The 17,676-nt window shown below is 35.4% G+C and overlaps 1 protein-coding gene across 1 annotated transcript in view; it reads left to right on the forward strand.

Annotated features, from left to right (window-relative positions):
* Window positions 1–17,676, forward strand: part of ARIH1 (ariadne RBR E3 ubiquitin protein ligase 1) — a 90,137-nt gene that overhangs the window by 40,832 nt on the left and 31,629 nt on the right. Inside the window, exons 3-5 of the mRNA XM_032468983.1 lie at window positions 5,249–5,393; window positions 11,997–12,089; window positions 12,572–12,627. Of these exons, the coding sequence (XP_032324874.1) occupies window positions 5,249–5,393; window positions 11,997–12,089; window positions 12,572–12,627 (294 nt within the window). The remainder of the gene's footprint in view (window positions 1–5,248; window positions 5,394–11,996; window positions 12,090–12,571; window positions 12,628–17,676) is intronic.

A 17,676-nucleotide genomic window follows, 5' to 3' on the forward strand; every position in this document is an offset into this window, starting at 1 on the left:
GGTGGTGATCATTTTGGGGGGAAAGAGGAGCTTGTTACTGAGAAAGGGGTGTTTGGAGGGTTCTAAAGTACTGGCTTTGCTCCGGTTCTTGTCCTGGGTTGTGGTTATAAGCAGGTGTTTGCTTTAATAACATTTGTAAGCTGCTCATTTATGTTTATGCACCTTTCTAGAATTGTGTTATTTCAGAATAAAAAATAATTTTAAAACGCACACTTAGGAAAAGGAACCTTAAAAGTGAATGTTCCACTTGTTTGTCGGGCATGTAGGAATGGTAGTTCCTTTAGTACCTGCAGGTGAATCTAACCTTTTTGCAGATACAGTTTCCTCACCACCTTCCTGGGCTCCAATCTCGTATCTGTCCTGTACTTCCATCATGTCAGCTTACTTTACCAACCTCTGCTACCTTTGTGGTGGTTCCTACTTAACAAAGTTATATTATCTGACTTTCGAAAACCTTCCGTACTTTCATTCCATTCTGCTCGTCTGTACTCTACACTCCATTGGAATGCTCTTGACTGTTCAGGCCCCAATTTTCTCAAAACCTGTAGCTTTGCACAGATTCATAGAGGGTCAGTCATATTTCATTCTAGAGTTGTGCTCACCGACATCAGGTACAATTCTCTGCATCTTGTATGATGCGCCCTGGATCTCCTTGTTCCCTGAATCTTACCACATTTACTATTAAGTCCTTTTGACTTCTCGAAGTTGGTGGCTATTTTGAATACTTCCCTGGCATTCTCCTCCTACCTCTTGCATACTTAGTATGTCATATTGCAGGCCGTCCATCTCTTTCCTTCAAAGCAGTTGATTAACATCGGCACTAACTGGCACAGTCCCCACATATAGTTGGTTCATCTGCAACAGAGCTGTATGTAAAAGTGATCTGAATTATGTACTCTCATATTTTGATTGCTTATTCTTAGTTTTAGCATAGCGAGATTTTCAGCATACTTTAGAGATTCTCAACATTAACAACCTGACGAGGTCCATTAAATGTATTGAAACTATATTGATTTTATCAAAATAATAGAAGGGTATTTCTTTTCATGTACTAGAAGAAACCATTTTTTCTCTTTAGTTGAAATCAGACCCACTATTGCATAGGTCACAAGTAGTTTATTTCATCTTAGTCACTGAGTTGTGCTGCTCATATGTAGCAGGAGGAAAAGACAGTTGAGCAGAGCTGAGGGTGTGGACTTCCCTGCATGCGCATATTTGGACAGAGGGCACGGAAGCCACTGTCTTTGTTTTCTTTGAAGTAAAACGTAGTTTTAAAAAATAGTATTGGTTTTTGTCATTTGGGGGCTATGGTCTCTTTTGAGAAAGCAGTAAAAGCTTTGGCACTTCTTTCTCCTCAGCAGAAGGGCATGAACATGGCTAAATAAATTAGAGTATTTTGGATAGTGTATGGTTGTTGAAGTTTCCGGGGTTTCAGGGTAGAAGAACTTAGTAAACGGAAGTAATGATCATCAAGCCAGAGAATATGGACCACATTTTGGTCTGTTTTTCACAGGCAAGGATGTACATAAAAGCCAGCAAACTGAAGGAACTTTCTAATATGTAGTGACCAGGTATACAAAGTATAGGGAGTTAAGAATCCACCTATATTCTTGAGCATAGTAGTCCATAATAAAACTGTCAAAATAGGCAGGGGAAAAAAAAACCTTCATTATTCTTTTAAGAACATTAAACATAGACTCTATAAGGTTTCAGAGATGAACTGATAAAACAACAGAACGATACGAAAAGGAAGCTGACAGAATAAGAAAAATCCCTTAGAACTTAAAACCACATTGGCAACAGCTAAATAGAGCAGATACTATGGAAAACAGAGAGGTATAAGAGAGGAAAAGGACAAAGGAGGAGTTAGCAGATGGTAGACACGGAGGACAAATGGACAAAGACTAAGTGCAAATCAAGCAGGTCTTAATAACTAAGAAGATTTTAAAGTAATCACTACTTAAATGGCATTTCAAAAGAGAAAGTTAAATGCTCAAACCCTATAGAAATAAACTTCAAAAATGAAGAAACATTACAATTATTTTAGTTAAAAATGATGTGAATCATAAAATGTGAATTATTTTGACTGCAGACTTCAGTAACAACGGATACTGGAAGAAAATGGATGCTGTCAGTATTGAGAATATTTGGGGTCGAGTGGGTAGGTTTTTGGCCAAAGGAGCATTTGAATACATTTAAACATTTTAATTATGTCTAAGTAATCAGGGTTATCAATCTTAGGAAATAGAAAGCAGTTTTTACTGTTCTTGAAAAGAAAGCTAAATAATGTAAAAACAGTGTCATTTGTGAAAAAAATTATATAAAATGATAATCAACTGGGAAAAGCTCTAGGAAGTTCCAGCCAAAGCTATAGAGTTAAATGTAGGGTCATATAAAGACAATGTATTATTTAAAGTTGGCAAAATAAGAAACAGTTTAAGTACTAAGTTTAATTTATGTTTAGTAGAAATAAATTGACTTCACTATCTTCCAGATAACCATATAAGAGTCATTGGTGAACAGACCATGTAATAAATAAAATCAAAACAAAATTTTAAGTGTTGTATTTCTTTTAAAATGGAATTTAACAAGTGAAAAAGATCCCTATGCTTGCTCTGCCCAGCAGTATGAGTGGATTCTTAAACTCTCCATTCTGTCCTCCTGGTCTGTATTTGAAAGTTCTTTGGTTTCTAGAATGAACTAAAAACTATAAACTCCAGTATATTGCTATCTTTAAGAAATATTCCTAAATAAACTAAAGAAATTCAGATTTATCACTGTCAATTATCATTAAGAGGTTACTCTTTGTCAATTATTCTTTAAAAAGAAATTGAATGCTTATAAGATTCTTCTAGGTACTAGGGCTGCTGTGGAAATAAAATAGTCTTCATGAGGTTTACATTTTAGCAGAGAAAACAAAATAATAATGATTACAGAGTTAGTAATGTGATGTGTTGTGCAGGAGTACAAAGTTCTGTGAGAATGTAATGTAAGAGAATCTTACCTAATTTGAGTGGGAGAAACTGTCAAAGAAGACTTAATTGAGGAAATGAGGTTTGAGGTGAGACCTCAAGGTGGGAAGAAGCGGTTCAGGTAGTTGAAACACCCTTCAGTAAATGGTTAGCCGTTCAGCTTAAAACGGAATGGAATCCCTGTTTTCCTCCTTCCTACGTAAACCTAATTTACATGTGAATCAGTAGTTTTAATGGAAACAGTTTAAAGACCTAAATCATGAGTGAATTTGAATAGAGATCTTTTCTTGATATGAAATCCATAAATCACAACAGGGTTGCATGGTAAGTCTGCCTACCTAAAAATTAAAAGTGGCAGTTAAACACCATTAAACAAGATTGGAAAGCTGGGGGAAGAAAGCAGTCTGAAAGACAAAGGGTTAATCTTCCTGTTTCCATTCTGAACTTGTAAAATAATAGCAAGACCTTCACAGAAAAATACTTGCAGCTTGACTAATAAGAAATGCAACTTAAGTCTAGGTGTTTTTCTCTCATCACGTAGGCCAAGATTTTAATCTAGGATTGTTTGTATGCAGAACATCTGTGTCTTACAGTATCAGGTTATTTAAGTAAATTATGCTATATACCTACAGTGGAATACTATGCAACAGTAGAAATAATGTAGACCCATGCTCGTTGACAGAGATGTTGTTACATATTGTTCAGTAAAGAAAGCAGGTAATAAGCCTGGAGTGTGAAATTATTTGTATGAAATAAGCACATGTCTGTTTGGCTATGTTTGCATAGAATGTTGAATAGAATGTTCACCAAAGTATTAGCATTTACTAATTTTGTGTAATCAAGTTTTAGGTGACAAGAGTTTGTTTTTTCTTGTAAGCATGAATATTTTTTATAAAAACAAGGTTTTTTAATTGGTTTTTGTATTCATATTTAGTGTTAGTTTTATATACACTTTCTACTTTTTAGATAAAACTTGCACCTTAGGTTTTTTCAGAGATAACATTTGTAGAAAAGCATTTGATTTTTCTGCTCTGTGTCTTTGATAAGCTGAATCATCAGGGACAACTTCATATGAACCCCCCTTTTATAATGTGTTGACGTTTTGATTGATAATTTGATCATTTCATTGAAACATTATTGTAGTAAAAGTATTTATAAAAAGATATTTATTTGTTTTAGGAGAATGATGTGATTTGTTCTCATTTGAGTGATTTTTTCTGGAGATACCATAAATGACACAAAGCCTGAACAAGACCTTCATTACAGATATTGGAAATCTCTTTTGAGTATCAGTTATTTTTTAGCTTGAGAACCTCCTGTTCATATATAGAGAACATTGTAGTTATTTAAATCTGAACTTTACAAGCTAAAAAGTACATAGACCAGATTCCACATTAATATTTTTTGCTGATTATAGTGATGCAAAAATTGAAAGTTTTTTTTTTAATCTTACTGTTTTTCTCTTTAGAATATTAAGATATTTCGGGAGGTCAAAGACCATGTCTTAACTGGATTAGTGGATTGTGCTAAGTGTTTACCTCTATCTTTGTCAAAAAGTTTATAGTTCAGTTGAAACTCTGTGGATAGTAGTTGCCATACCATGCTGGTGATATTTTAGATAGTGAACTACTTCTGTATATTTAGATACACATTTTATGAAAAAGTTAATATATGGACTATTTGATAGAAAAGCTTTTCAAGATACACTTTTGTTTCATCTTTCTTCCCTTTCTTGGTAAATTAAAAAGTATTTCAAAAGAGTATTTGGAAAGCGAGTCTTTTGTAAAATGAGACACATGTAATCGTTTCATTTTTAAAATGATTTGTGGGATAAGATATGCTTTGTAGGTGATTTAGTTGCTAATATATTTAAACTGGTATAACTAAAATTATTAATAAAATGAATTCATTTGTATAAAATGTAGTCTAGCCTTTTAATATACCGTTACTCTTCATAAGGTATCACTAGAGATAGTACAGGTTTCATCCTTAGGTTTGGGTTATAGTACTGTTAATACTACAAATAGCTTAACTTTACAGGATTAAAAACAAAATAAGAAGTATCAAAATAGCAACAGAAATTCAATCTCTCTTTGTACATGTATACTCCTATTTGCTACAGTTTGTAGCCATGCAATTCATTTCCTCTGAGCAAAAAAGGTTATGATCTTGGTTTAATTCACTTCATTGCTTTTCCCTATGGAAAATCAGGCTTTTGGAGAGCTCTAAGAGTGTGCTATTGCCGGGCTCTCATCCTTTCTGTTTAAATAATGCAGGTACTTTGATGGAAACCTGGAGAAGCTCTTTGCTGAGTGTCATGTAATTAATCCAAGTAAAAAGTCTCGAACACGCCAGATGAATACAAGGTCATCAGCACAGGATATGCCTTGTCAGATCTGCTACTTGAACTACCCTAACTCGGTGAGTATCTGGTAGTTTAAGGCTAGAACTGACTATTTCAGAGGGTAAATCAACTTTTCATTATTTAAACAAAGGAAGATCTGGGAGTCTAGGATTGTAGAAAGAAAGTAACCAGTCAATATATTAAGGAGAAGGAAAGAAGAGAAGGAGTAAGAGCTTGTTCTCTCTCACTCCTCCCTTGTTTGCTTTTTAAAGCAGTAACTATTTCACTAGAGAGCTTTCAGGATGCTTCGTAACAAAAGATTTTCACATTTACAGATTCATTCTAACAGAAATTCTTAAGTACAGGTATCCCTCTGAAAACCTGTTGAATTTAGGTGATTTACTTTGGCATGTCTAGTAAAGAAATTTTAGGCGTAAATAAACATCTTCCCCTGAAGGCACTTTATTAGTAACTATGGGAAAATTATATTTGTTGCAGAAATGTCTTTAGTTACTTGCAACTCGCCTCTTAAGGTGCTTCAAGATATCTAAGAAATAATTTAATTCTACCATTATTACTGTCTTGTTATATTCTCTGCTTTAATAGTTAAGCAGCTTTTTCTGGTAATTACTATATACCAGGTCTTTGTCGCCAGTATTATATATTTTAACATACTGAAGGTTTTTCACTGTTTATCTTTGAGTTTAACATGTGTACCTCTAAACCCATTTGAAAGGAACTAATATTGTTCACATGTGCAAGTCCTTTGAAGAGAGGTGTTAAAAGAAAGTTAGTTACATTCTCTTAGAGAAATGGAGAATCAGAGTTAAAATAATTTAGTTAGTAAGTAAAATGCTGAATTGAATTTTCAGATTCTCAAGTTTTGATCACAGTTCTAAAACTACCTGCTTGGTTCTGGATAGTAAATCATGTAATCTCACTGGATCTCAGTTTTTTTAATCTTTCAGATGAGTTGAAGAAGATATTCTTTCAAATCTCTATCAGCCTGAGAATTGTACCATTTCCCTCTCCTTAAATCACAACCCTAACTTAAGTATTTAAGAAGGACAATCTGCACTTCTATTAAAAATATATTTATTTCATGTTTTGACTATTTTATTATCTTTCTTTAACAGACTCTCTTTGCCATTGACATTTGTGTCGTATTTACAGTTTATAAATGTTTCTGTGAGGGAATACTAAGGCTCAAATAATTAGTCCCAAATTATGCAAGTTAACCCTATTCTTGGGCATTCCTTCTCCTGCTTTATTGTGAGCAGCTCCTCCTCAGTTTACATCATCTTAAATGTAATTCGAGTGCTTGCAGTTTGTAACTGATAATGGAGAACCTACTGTTCATTCATTCATTCAACACACCAGGAACTATTCTAAATGTTACAAACAATGGAGAATAAAGGCATAATATCTGCCTTAGATAATTTACAGATTAGCTGGGCAGATAAGTAAAATGAAATATTCAGGAAAAAAATGGTAAGTGTTTTGATATAGGCCATGATACTGTGGGAAAATGTTGGAGAGACACCTAACCCAGTTTTGGATCAGAGAGGACTTCTCACAGAAATTTACATTTTAATTAACCTCTGAAGGTGTGGTAGTCAGGTGAATCAGGAAAATGTAGCATTACAGAAGCCAAAGGAAGAGAATGCAGCTTCAAAAATGGGAAACAGTGCTAGCTTCAGGGAAAAGAATTGGAAAGTGAGTTTGGAATTAACAAGAAATTTACTGATGATCTTGGAAATAAAATGGGAAACCAAACTGGCTGGGATCATTGACTTGAAGGTGGGAAAGGAAGTGGAGGCAATAAATGTAAACAAATTACTCTTTTAAAGGAAGTTTGGCTATGAAAGTGACAGGAAAGAAAGCCAACAGCAGCGTGGGTTGGAAAGTAAGTTAAAGTGTTATGGAAACTGTGTCAAACATTAGGAAAAATTAATCACTAAACTTGGACTTCTTTTCTCATAGTTTTTTAGACTAATAAAGAAGAAGAATTTTAACCTTACTGTTTGCCAGTAAATGTCACTTCACATTCTTCATTGAAACTTTGTTAACTGAATGAATGATTTCTTTACTTATGTTGTATAACTCCCATGTTTCGATTTCCACTATTCTCTTCCAACACTGATACTTCCTTTCATGATTGTGTATCTTTGACACCGTTATCCTTTATTAAGGAGCTTGGCTTATACGTGCCACATGAAAACAGGTTTTTAAATAAATGCTTCTGATATCTTCAATTATAATACTTTGGAGTTAATGGTTTTGAGTGGTCGATTCTTTAAAAACAATTTCCTGAGTCTTTGGAACACTGTTTAAATTCACAGATTCCTCCCCCATGCCACCACCCTCACCTCCTTGTGTTGTGACGAGTTCAGGGGTTTCTTAGCCCTGGCAACAGTTACTCACTTTATTATAATGTTCGTTTGAAACAAAGCATTCCATCTAGCTGTACTAAACTCTCATTCTACTAGGAGATATAACTTGGGCTACCCTGTCTCATTTTTATGAAATAAGTCTATTTTCTAAGAATGAGGTATGTTACGTAGATAGAGGCAAAGCTGAAGATCGTGAGGGTAGTCCACCCTCTGATTCCCCTCCCCGGGGGCACCTTGAGTCTTTGTGCTCCTGGGAACACTGAAAACATCTGATCTAAGTCCTACCCTGTCTTCCTTTTTATTAATTCATTCCATTTTACAGGTGAGGGAACTAGTGCCATGATTATATTTCCTCAGTTTTATAAACAAAATGGCTTCAACTTTAGAGATTATTTGGGCAGCTTCTGTTGGAGGACAGATAATTCTTACTGTTTTTATTGCTGTTTGACATTAGTTCCTATGTGTGTGAAATGGCGCAGATAAATGAAACCTTTGAGAGTGTGTATTGCCCTTTCAGTTCTTTTTCTTGAAACCATTAATTTCTGTTGTAGATAGTATTTTGTATATTTTTAGTGTACTCTTGGTCAAATATATTTATGATATAAACAGAGATAAATGTGATGAATAATATGATCCTCAGAGTCACGGAAAGGCCCAGGAGCCAAGCAGGGCAGCACAAGCCAGTAAGGGGACAAAGATGTCAGGAGGACGGAGGAGAGGGAAATAAGACAGGCAGGAAAAATACCCTGATACATCCATGATGACAGAATTCTTGAGCACAGTGAATATATGTGTACTATGGTTTAGTGTTGCTTTATCTTTGGACATGCGTGTGTAATTTACCTGATTTATCTTGTTTAGTCTTGTTACCTGTTTAAATAGAAAAGTTATTAGAAGGAAAAAAAAGCTTTGTTTTTGTCTTTTTATCTTACAGTGGAGCGCTGGCCAAATAGAGATGTGATCACTTAGTGACTATTGTGACCTTTACTCTCTCAGTCTTAAGGATTCTTATTTGAAAAAATAATAAAGCACATTAGGATGTGTATGTGTTTTTAAGTTATGAATAAAACATTTTAGAATTGCTGGTATATTCCTCTACTATATTTGTCCTTTGCAGAATGCTCCTTCCCATTAAGGCCTTGAAAATCAAATACTCTCCATTAGTAATCTGGCAATAGGTTAGTGCCAGATCTGTTGTCACTGCTGGGAGATAATGAGTAGATTCTTTCATTTGTTCCCCCAGATCCTTTTTTTTTTTAATGGACGAGAACATTGATTTCCAGGGGTTTGGGGCATAGTTCAGTGGTAGAGCGCACGCTTAGCATGCCAGGAGGTCCTGGGCGAAAAAAAGAAAAAAAGAATGTTGATTTTCTAGTTATTTAATTTCACTCATTTTGTGAATGAGTTAGAACCATTGTCAATCTCTGAATAGCACCGCATTTTAAACTTGGTATTTTTCATGTCATTTAGTCTGTAAAACCAGTCTTAGAAATGATACATTTTATTCCATGGCTACTCTTCAGGCATTTTAAAAATAGTTGATAATGTTGTAATACAGTAATTAACTATTTGCATCTAATATCATAAGTGACATCAGAAATTAGCTATTTTAAATGACAGCTAATTAGAAAATGTTACAGAATTTGAAATATCACTTAGTAAGAGTCACAAGATAAATAAAAGATCTAAGAGTAAACTTGGCAAGGAATATGAAAGATCCGTATGAAGAAACGGGGAGATAAATGGATGACAAGTATTTTGAAATAAAGAATAAAAATAAAGAAAAAAGAGAACAGACTTGAGGGTGGGGAGGGAGTTAGTCCTATCAAATTCAGCAACAGGCAGTGCAGTGAAACAGGATAGAGTCAAGTATGCATGAAGAGAATTAAGTATATAACAGAGAAGTCATTTCAAACAAGGTGGATTATTTAATAAATGATGTTGGAACAACTTGGTAGCTATCTAGGTTGCAAACAGACTCCTACCTAACTCCTTATATCAAAGCTAACTAAGAAGCCATACGTTTCAGAACTAATACATTTGCTACATAAAAATACAAGCTTCTACACAGCTGTAAAATGATGTGAACATTGAAACTGAGAGAAAATATTTTCCACACTTACAAACAGCCGATTTTCTAAATAAGTAAAAATCCCCGGTAAATCACTGAGGAAAAAAAACTCAGAGGAAAAATGGGCAAAAAAGGTGAAGAGACTGCACACATGCAAAAAACTACAGCTTTAAATCTTTTTTTCAAATGTTTAAATAAATTTCATTCATAAAAAAATTAAAATCAAAACTAACGGGAGAGGGAGGGTATAGCTCAGTGGTAGAGTGCATGCCTAGCAAGCACAAGGTCCTGGGTTCAATCCCCAGTATCTCTGTTTAAATAAAGAAGCCTAAAATTACCTCCCCACCTATAAAATAATTTTTAAAAAGAAAAAAATTTAAAAACGGAAACAAAAGAAAAAAAACTAATGGGAGTTAGTTTATTTTCACCTGTTAGGTTGATAAAAATCAAAGTTTGGTAATATACTGTGTTGAGATGGGTGTTGAGAATCTAGGTTCTCTTGAATGATACAAATTGCTACAACCTCTTTGAACAAAGCTTTGTAATGATCAAACTGTAAATATATACTATTATAATTTCACTTTTACAAATCTGTCCTGACACACATTCATATGATCACAAAGATAATAATAGTAATAATAAAGAAAGCCAAGATGCAGAAGAGAATTTGTGGTACTTTTACCATGTGTGTGTACCTGTGTACATTACAACATCTTTGGAAGAATGTTAATATGTGAGATACTGGAAATAGTGATTACTTCTGGGTAGAGAACAGGGGATGAGGGAGACATTTTTCAACATAAACTCATATTGTTAAATAATTGTTCTTAACCATGATTCTCTGTTACTTACTCACTTTAAAATAATTTGGTAGTAAATATTATAAAATATTCTTAAATTAAAATATGGTAATCATTATTTGTCTTTTGATACTACAGTCCTTTAGACTCTTAACATTATTTAAAGTACTTGCTTTTAGTATCCCATTATAGAATATAGTATACTACATTTAACATTTTCAAATTGATAGTATTTCAAAATTATATAAGTATTATATGATTAGACCAAAATGTTACTATTAGTCTTTGCTATTTGAGTAAATATTTTGGTTTCCATAAGATTTTATTTTCTAGATTAGCTGTGTTCCATCAGCTCCATGAAATATGCTGTATTAGTGTGACTTTTTTTATAACAGCTTTTCTGATATAATTTACATACCATACAATTCACCTACTTAAAGTGGCCTTTAATATAGTCACAGAGTTGTGCAGCCATTACCACAGTTAATTTTATAACGTTTCATACCCCTAAAAAGAAACCTGTATCCTCTTACGGTCACTTCCCACTGCCCCTCTAGGCTTCCCATCCCTAGGCAACCGTGAATCTTTCTTTCTTTCTCTATGAATTTGCCTGTTATGGACCTTTCACATAAGTAGAATCAAGCAATATGTGGTCTCTTGTGACTGGCCTCTTTCACTTAGCATGATGTTCTCAAGGTTTGTCCAAATTGTACGTATCAGTGCTTCATGCCTTTTTATGAAACCCCATTATATGGTATTCCACATTTTATTTGTCAGTTGGTGGATATTTGGATTGTTTCCATTTTTGGATTATTCTGGTAATGCTGCTATGAACATTTGTGTACAAGCTTTTGTGTGAGATGTGTATTTTTATTTCTTTTGGATATGTGTACCTAGGAGTGGAGTTGCTAACTCGTACGGTAATAAATCTATATTTAAGTTTTGAGAAACCGCCAGAGTGTTTTCCAAAGTTCCTGTACCACTTTACATTCCCACCAGCAGTGTGTGAAGGTTTGAATTTCTCCACATCCATGTCAACACTTGTCTTTTTGATTATAGCTGTCCTAGTGGGTGTGAAGTGATGTCTCATTGTGGCTTTGATTTACGTGTCCCTGATGACTAAGGATATCCAGCATCTTTTCATATGCTTATTGGCACAAACTTGTCTCCCTTTCCTAGAAATTATGAATATCTACTGTAGATGCATTTCTCATTAATTAGGTGTTTTGTATTCAGTTTATTTGCATGTATAGATTTTACCACCTAGAATTTCATTTTAGGAGCCCAACTAGTCTCGTCAGATTGGACGTTTTAGCCACTACAGGAAACGTGACCTAATAGAGCCTTATTGAGTCACTGTCTATGGTGATTTTTCTGATAATATCTTTTAAAGTCCACGTATCATTTTTGTTACAGTACTTCACTGGCCTTGAATGTGGACATAAGTTTTGTATGCAGTGCTGGAGTGAATATTTAACTACTAAAATAATGGAAGAAGGCATGGGACAGGTAAAAGATGCCAATTTGTTCTTGAGTTTCGTTGAATTTCCTACAGTGTTTAGACCCTACAAAATATGAACAGGTGAAGCATTCTGGGTTGTGAATTGCATGGGGAACTTTTTTCTAGATTAAAACAACTGAAAGATAATTGAGGCTTTTTTCTGTTTATAACGTGGCATTTCATTTAATGATCCAATCCAGGTAATGTTTTCTCAGCAGGCATTAACATTTGTATTTATCTGGCTAAACTTGTTGAGAATTTTTGTCATATCTCTTGCTTTTTGCCTTTCAAGTTTTGTATTGAAAAAACAATTATTTGGGTTAGAATTTTAGTTACCTTATGGTGATAAACACACACACATTTCCTTTAATAGAAAGAGAACAATTAAGGTCATGTAAATGTTAAGAACCTAGCAAGGTGCCTGGCAATGGTAAACATTCAGTAAATACCTGTTGAATGAAGACATAGTTTAAATTTCGATCTTTTTCAGACTATTTCGTGTCCTGCTCATGGTTGTGATATCTTAGTGGATGACAACACAGTTATGTAAGTACTTTTGATAGATTCTGCATGTTGAATATTCATTAGTTGGTTAAACCAGATTAAGTTTTGCTCAAGACCACAGAGGAGGTGAAATTTTTAAAGTCTGAAGATACTTTCTAATCCACTATCCTTTGTTGTACACAAGCCCATTTGTAACCTGGTTAAATTCCCAGTCACTATTCTGGTAAACTTGGCAAGGCATGACAGCTAGATTTCAGTAAACCTTGGAATTGGAGAGTAGGATATGTCACCGTGTCAGGGAAGCAGGTGCCAGGACAGAATTAAAGGGGAGTAGATTTATTCTGGGACAGTATCTGTGTAGGTTAAAGCAGAGGAGGAGCAGTAGACAGACCATGATGCAGTTCTGACACCTGTTAAAGGCGAGAAGGGGGAGGAGGATGCAGTGGGAAGAGACTCAGACTGCATAGTGGTTGAGAGAGTCGGGCAGCCCTGTGGGGAACTCCAGGATATAGGACTGCCTCGATGAGTGGAAATGGCAGGCCCTGGGACCCATGCCATGGCTCCGTCTCTCCCTGAGAACTAACCAGGGGGAATGTGGCCTCAGCTAGAACACTGCCACAGGTTGCAAAGCTGTGCAACTGGAGGCTGTTGGCTAACGACTCACCTTGAAAGGTTCTCTTTTGAAGAGGAGAAAGGAACTCAGAGAAACAAGTGGTTACCTCTTGTACATGGGGTAGAACCCCAGGTTGCTTAATTCCTGAGTCAGTGTTGTTTTCACAACCTCATGCTACCCACTTGACTTCAGTCTAGGAGAATAAACAGATTGAGGGCCTGAATGATCCACAAACAAGTTGTATAATTAGTCCTGGATAGTTACCTGTATAGAAAAGTATGCCTGTGTTTAAGTACTAGGATTTGAAGGTAATAAAAGTAAAAACAGCTTTTTTTTTAAAAAATGGACTTTAATAAGCAAATTTCTTAACCAGATGAAGCCGTAAATGGACTTAACCAGCACAGTTATGAAGCCACTGCTTCTACTTTATTAATCTCAGCCTACTGTGGATTACTAACACGTACTCACTGTTGTTGCCAGCTCTGTGTTAATACTGTTTCTGTCTTTCAGTAAATCTTATTTCCATTATTATTTTAAGCTAGCAGAAATAAACCATGTATCATCTTAGAGTACCAGGATCCTTCCACTTGTCTTTATCTTGTCCCATGATGCTTTGATTCCTTGCATTCTTTCATCAGGACATTACATCAGTATAGGTCACTGTATCTTTTCATTAATTCCACGAACACTTACTGGGAGCCTACTTATGAGCACATATACAAAGGAGAACAAAAATTTTAAGATTTATTTCCTTTCCCCAAGAGATTCATAAATAAATAAAATGCATAGTTTGTTTTATATAGAGAGATATGTATAAAGTACAGTTAGAAAGAAGCAAATTACTCTACCTGAAGAATTTGGGGAGACTTTCTTAGGGAGTAAAATCAAGGGGTAAAAATTTAGGTTGAGGGAGTGGAGGGTAATATTAAAGAGAGGATGCCAGTATTTTTTTAACAGGCCATGAATGTCTGTTACGTATTCTGTGGGAGCTGGAGCACAAAGTATCAGATTATTAGAGATGAAGATGAGAAAAGTTTGACAGTTTATGATGAGTTTAGTCATAGAAGGTTGTTAAGACTGTGGTAATGAGGTTTGCATTTTAGGAATAACTTTGGTCATATCAAGGAAGATAGTATAGAGTGGGGAGGCATTTGGGCAGTAAGATGTAGTTAGAAGGATGTTGTTTTATGAAATTTTATTTGGGGGAAATGGAGAACATATTTCGAACACACAAAACAAATATGGCTAATATAAGGGCTCTTATAAATCGGTAGGAAGAAGATAACCCCATGGAAAGGATAAACAAGCAGTAAAATAAACTTAAAAGGTCATGAATATTAGTTACCATACCTACTTAAGTAAATGTGAATCGCAATTAGATATTCCAAGTTTTTAAAAAATTTTTTTGCATTTCAGATTGATAAGGGTTAAAAAATTTGTTAGCAATGAAACTTACAATGTTACAAATGAATGCCACCTCATTAAGTTAAAAATAATAAAAGCATAAAATAACTTGGTAGGATCTAATGTAAGTCAGAATGTAGTGCAATGGGGAATATAAACCGTTGAGACCTTTTTGTAATGCAATATGGCGATTTCTGCAAACGTATATGCTCTTTGGCCTTTTGTCTAATAGTTTTTTTGCTTTAAATCTGTCATAACTACTGCCTTCTTGCCTCCACTGTTTCTCATAAGTCAGCTGTAATCATAGTGTTGTCCCCTGTTTACTGCTTTCAAGATTTGCTGTGACTTGGGCCTGAGGCAGTTTTGACTGTTTTATATATATGTATTTCTCTTTGTTTATCCTCTTTGGGATTTCTTGCTCCTTGGATACATAGACTGGTGCATGCATGGAAAACGTGGATAATATTTATAAGAGAATTTTAATAGGGATATCAGCTGGGGTTTTGAGAATTGATAAGAGGGAGCTTGATTTTTCACCTTAAATAATTGTATGGTAATTTTGTTTACCTTCCATTTTCTTTCTTTTAAAAATAATCTATTTCTTTTAGAATCTAAAAGGTTAATTAAGTGGGAGAATGTGGAATTTTTTCATGTTTAATCTTAAGATCCGTAACTGAAATATGCTTTAATTTTTTTCCCTTAGTATGAAATAAACTGAATCCTTCCCAATCATGGATTATTTTTTAATTTCCAATTTGATAGATTTAAGAATGCTTTCTTGGTTACTTTGAATTAAACTCATTTGCAACTTGAATTGAAACTGAAACCTTATTCTTCCCAGAAGACATAGTACCCTTTAACCCTCTCAGATTAAAGCTAGCTCCCCACCCCCCCACACCACCCCCCATGCACCTTGTGGTCAGGAGGTGAAGTCATTTTTCCCCTCGGTCCCAAATGCTGTATTCAGACTATCTCACCACTTCCGTTATACTTACACTTCAGTTACATCACAGTCCTCTGTGATTTTCTCTCCTTGACTTGGTCTGTCCCACTTAATTATTCATAGTGCTAACACCTCATAGACTGTTCTTCCTTTCTCCCAAGGTTTGCTGTCATCCAACGTGATTCCAGTGCCTACCCCTAGCCCTCTAGTTCTCAAAGTGTAGTCCCTGACCAGTAGCATCAGCATCACCTAGGGACTTGTTAAGAATACACACTCTCAGGCCTGGCTCGAGACTTACTGAATCAGAAACTCTGGGAACAGGGCCCAGCAGTATGAACAAATACTCTCTCCTCGTAAGGTTCCTGATGCATATTTGCGTTTGAGAACTCCTGCCACAGGCTTTCGTTTCTGTGATCTCCTCATTTTGAGAAAAACCCCTTCACCCCAGCCACCTCTTCCGAAGGCCACCACCCTAGGCCTACTCCAGATCTACTCTAATTGACTTTACAGAATCATCTTTTTTTTCCTACCTCTTCCTGAAAGTGGTCCTCAAAGTTCTGTCCAGCACACTACTTCTCACTCTGTGCAGTTTGTACACTCTCCCTAGGCAAACATTGGAAATTCCCAAATTTATATCTCCAGATTAACACTGTTCGCGAACTTGAGACCCATATGTCCCACTGCCTTTCAGGCATCTTCATGTGTACATTCCTCTGGCATCCTTATGTCCAGCCCTCCTTCTGCCCTACCACCAGCAAACTTACTCTTCCTTCTTGCTTCTTAGTATCCAAGAACCACTAGATGCCTAAATTAGGAACCTTGGTGATATCCCTGATTCATTTTTCTCTTGCATTTCTTAGAGTCACGCTTGCACCAAATTCTGTAAATTTAGCATCCTAATTACCCTTAAATCCATCCATTTGTCTCTGTTCATACTGCTGTTAACCTGATCCAGACCATCATCTTCTCTTGGCTGGGAATCTGCAGCTGGCTCCCATGTGATTCCCTTGTACCCAGTGTCGTCAGCTTCCAGTTCTTCACAAGTAGCTTCCATTGTCCTGTATTGCTTACCTGTGCAACTTCATCTTTCGCCTGTCCTTTCTCACATTCTCCATTCTACCCACGTAGAACTTGGTTTCTTGAAAGTGTTGTGCATTTTATTTGCATTTGGTATGATTTTACTTGCTTTTTTCCTACTGTCTCCTGATTTTCTTACAAGTAATACTCTCTGTATTATTCTTCAGTTACCTTAACCTACTCGTCATCTTAGTCATTCTTCACACCTCAGTTTATATTTCCATTTTGATTTTGGTAGACATCCTGTGTGCTCCTCAGCTCTCCCATATTTCCTTCACCAAACACTTTTCTAATTGCCTGTATTCTTGTCTGTATTCTTTCTTAGGCTGTAAGCGGTTTCACTCCAAGTACCCTGTTTATGTTGACTGAATCTTTTGCTTATTTCATTCAGGATGTGTGGCTCTAACTTTGGAAACATTACACTTGAAAGTATGTATTTACTGGTCTCAGTGCTTCTTAGGCTCTTAAATTCTTAAGATTAGTGATTCATTGTATTCACCTTTTTATTCCTTAGCAATGGGTGAATTATAGGCATATTCCTTGAATAAGTAACTGAAGATACAGTATTCTTGTTTGCATAAGCATACGTCATCATTGCAAACTGCGGTGGTTGATCTGTGCTGTGATGCCATCAAGGCCGTTTGGCTCAGTGGGGCTCCCCTACACAATGGCCTCATATAGTTACACTTCCAAAGTCAGGAAGGTAGCTGTATGCTTTGAGAGTTTTTCTTTGTTCCAAGATTTATCCGTGATGCTTTCATGAGGTTAATGAAAACTATCTAAATTACTTATCAGTTAAGACCAAGTAAGTTTTCATCTATTTCTTTTCATCCTGGCGGTTGGTTAGTTTTTGTTTTTTCTTATTTTTTATTGAAGTGTAGTCGATTTAACAATGTTAGTTTCAGGTGTACAGCGAAGTAACTCGGTTATACATACACACATATATACACAGATATATTTTTCAGTTTCTTTTCCATTATGGCTCATTACAAGAAACTGAATATAGTTCCCTGTGCTATACGGTAGGTCCTTGTTATCATCTATTTTATATATA

This window comes from Camelus ferus, chromosome 27 (assembly GCF_009834535.1).
Source record: "Camelus ferus isolate YT-003-E chromosome 27, BCGSAC_Cfer_1.0, whole genome shotgun sequence".
Taxonomy (NCBI): Eukaryota; Metazoa; Chordata; class Mammalia; order Artiodactyla; family Camelidae; genus Camelus; species Camelus ferus.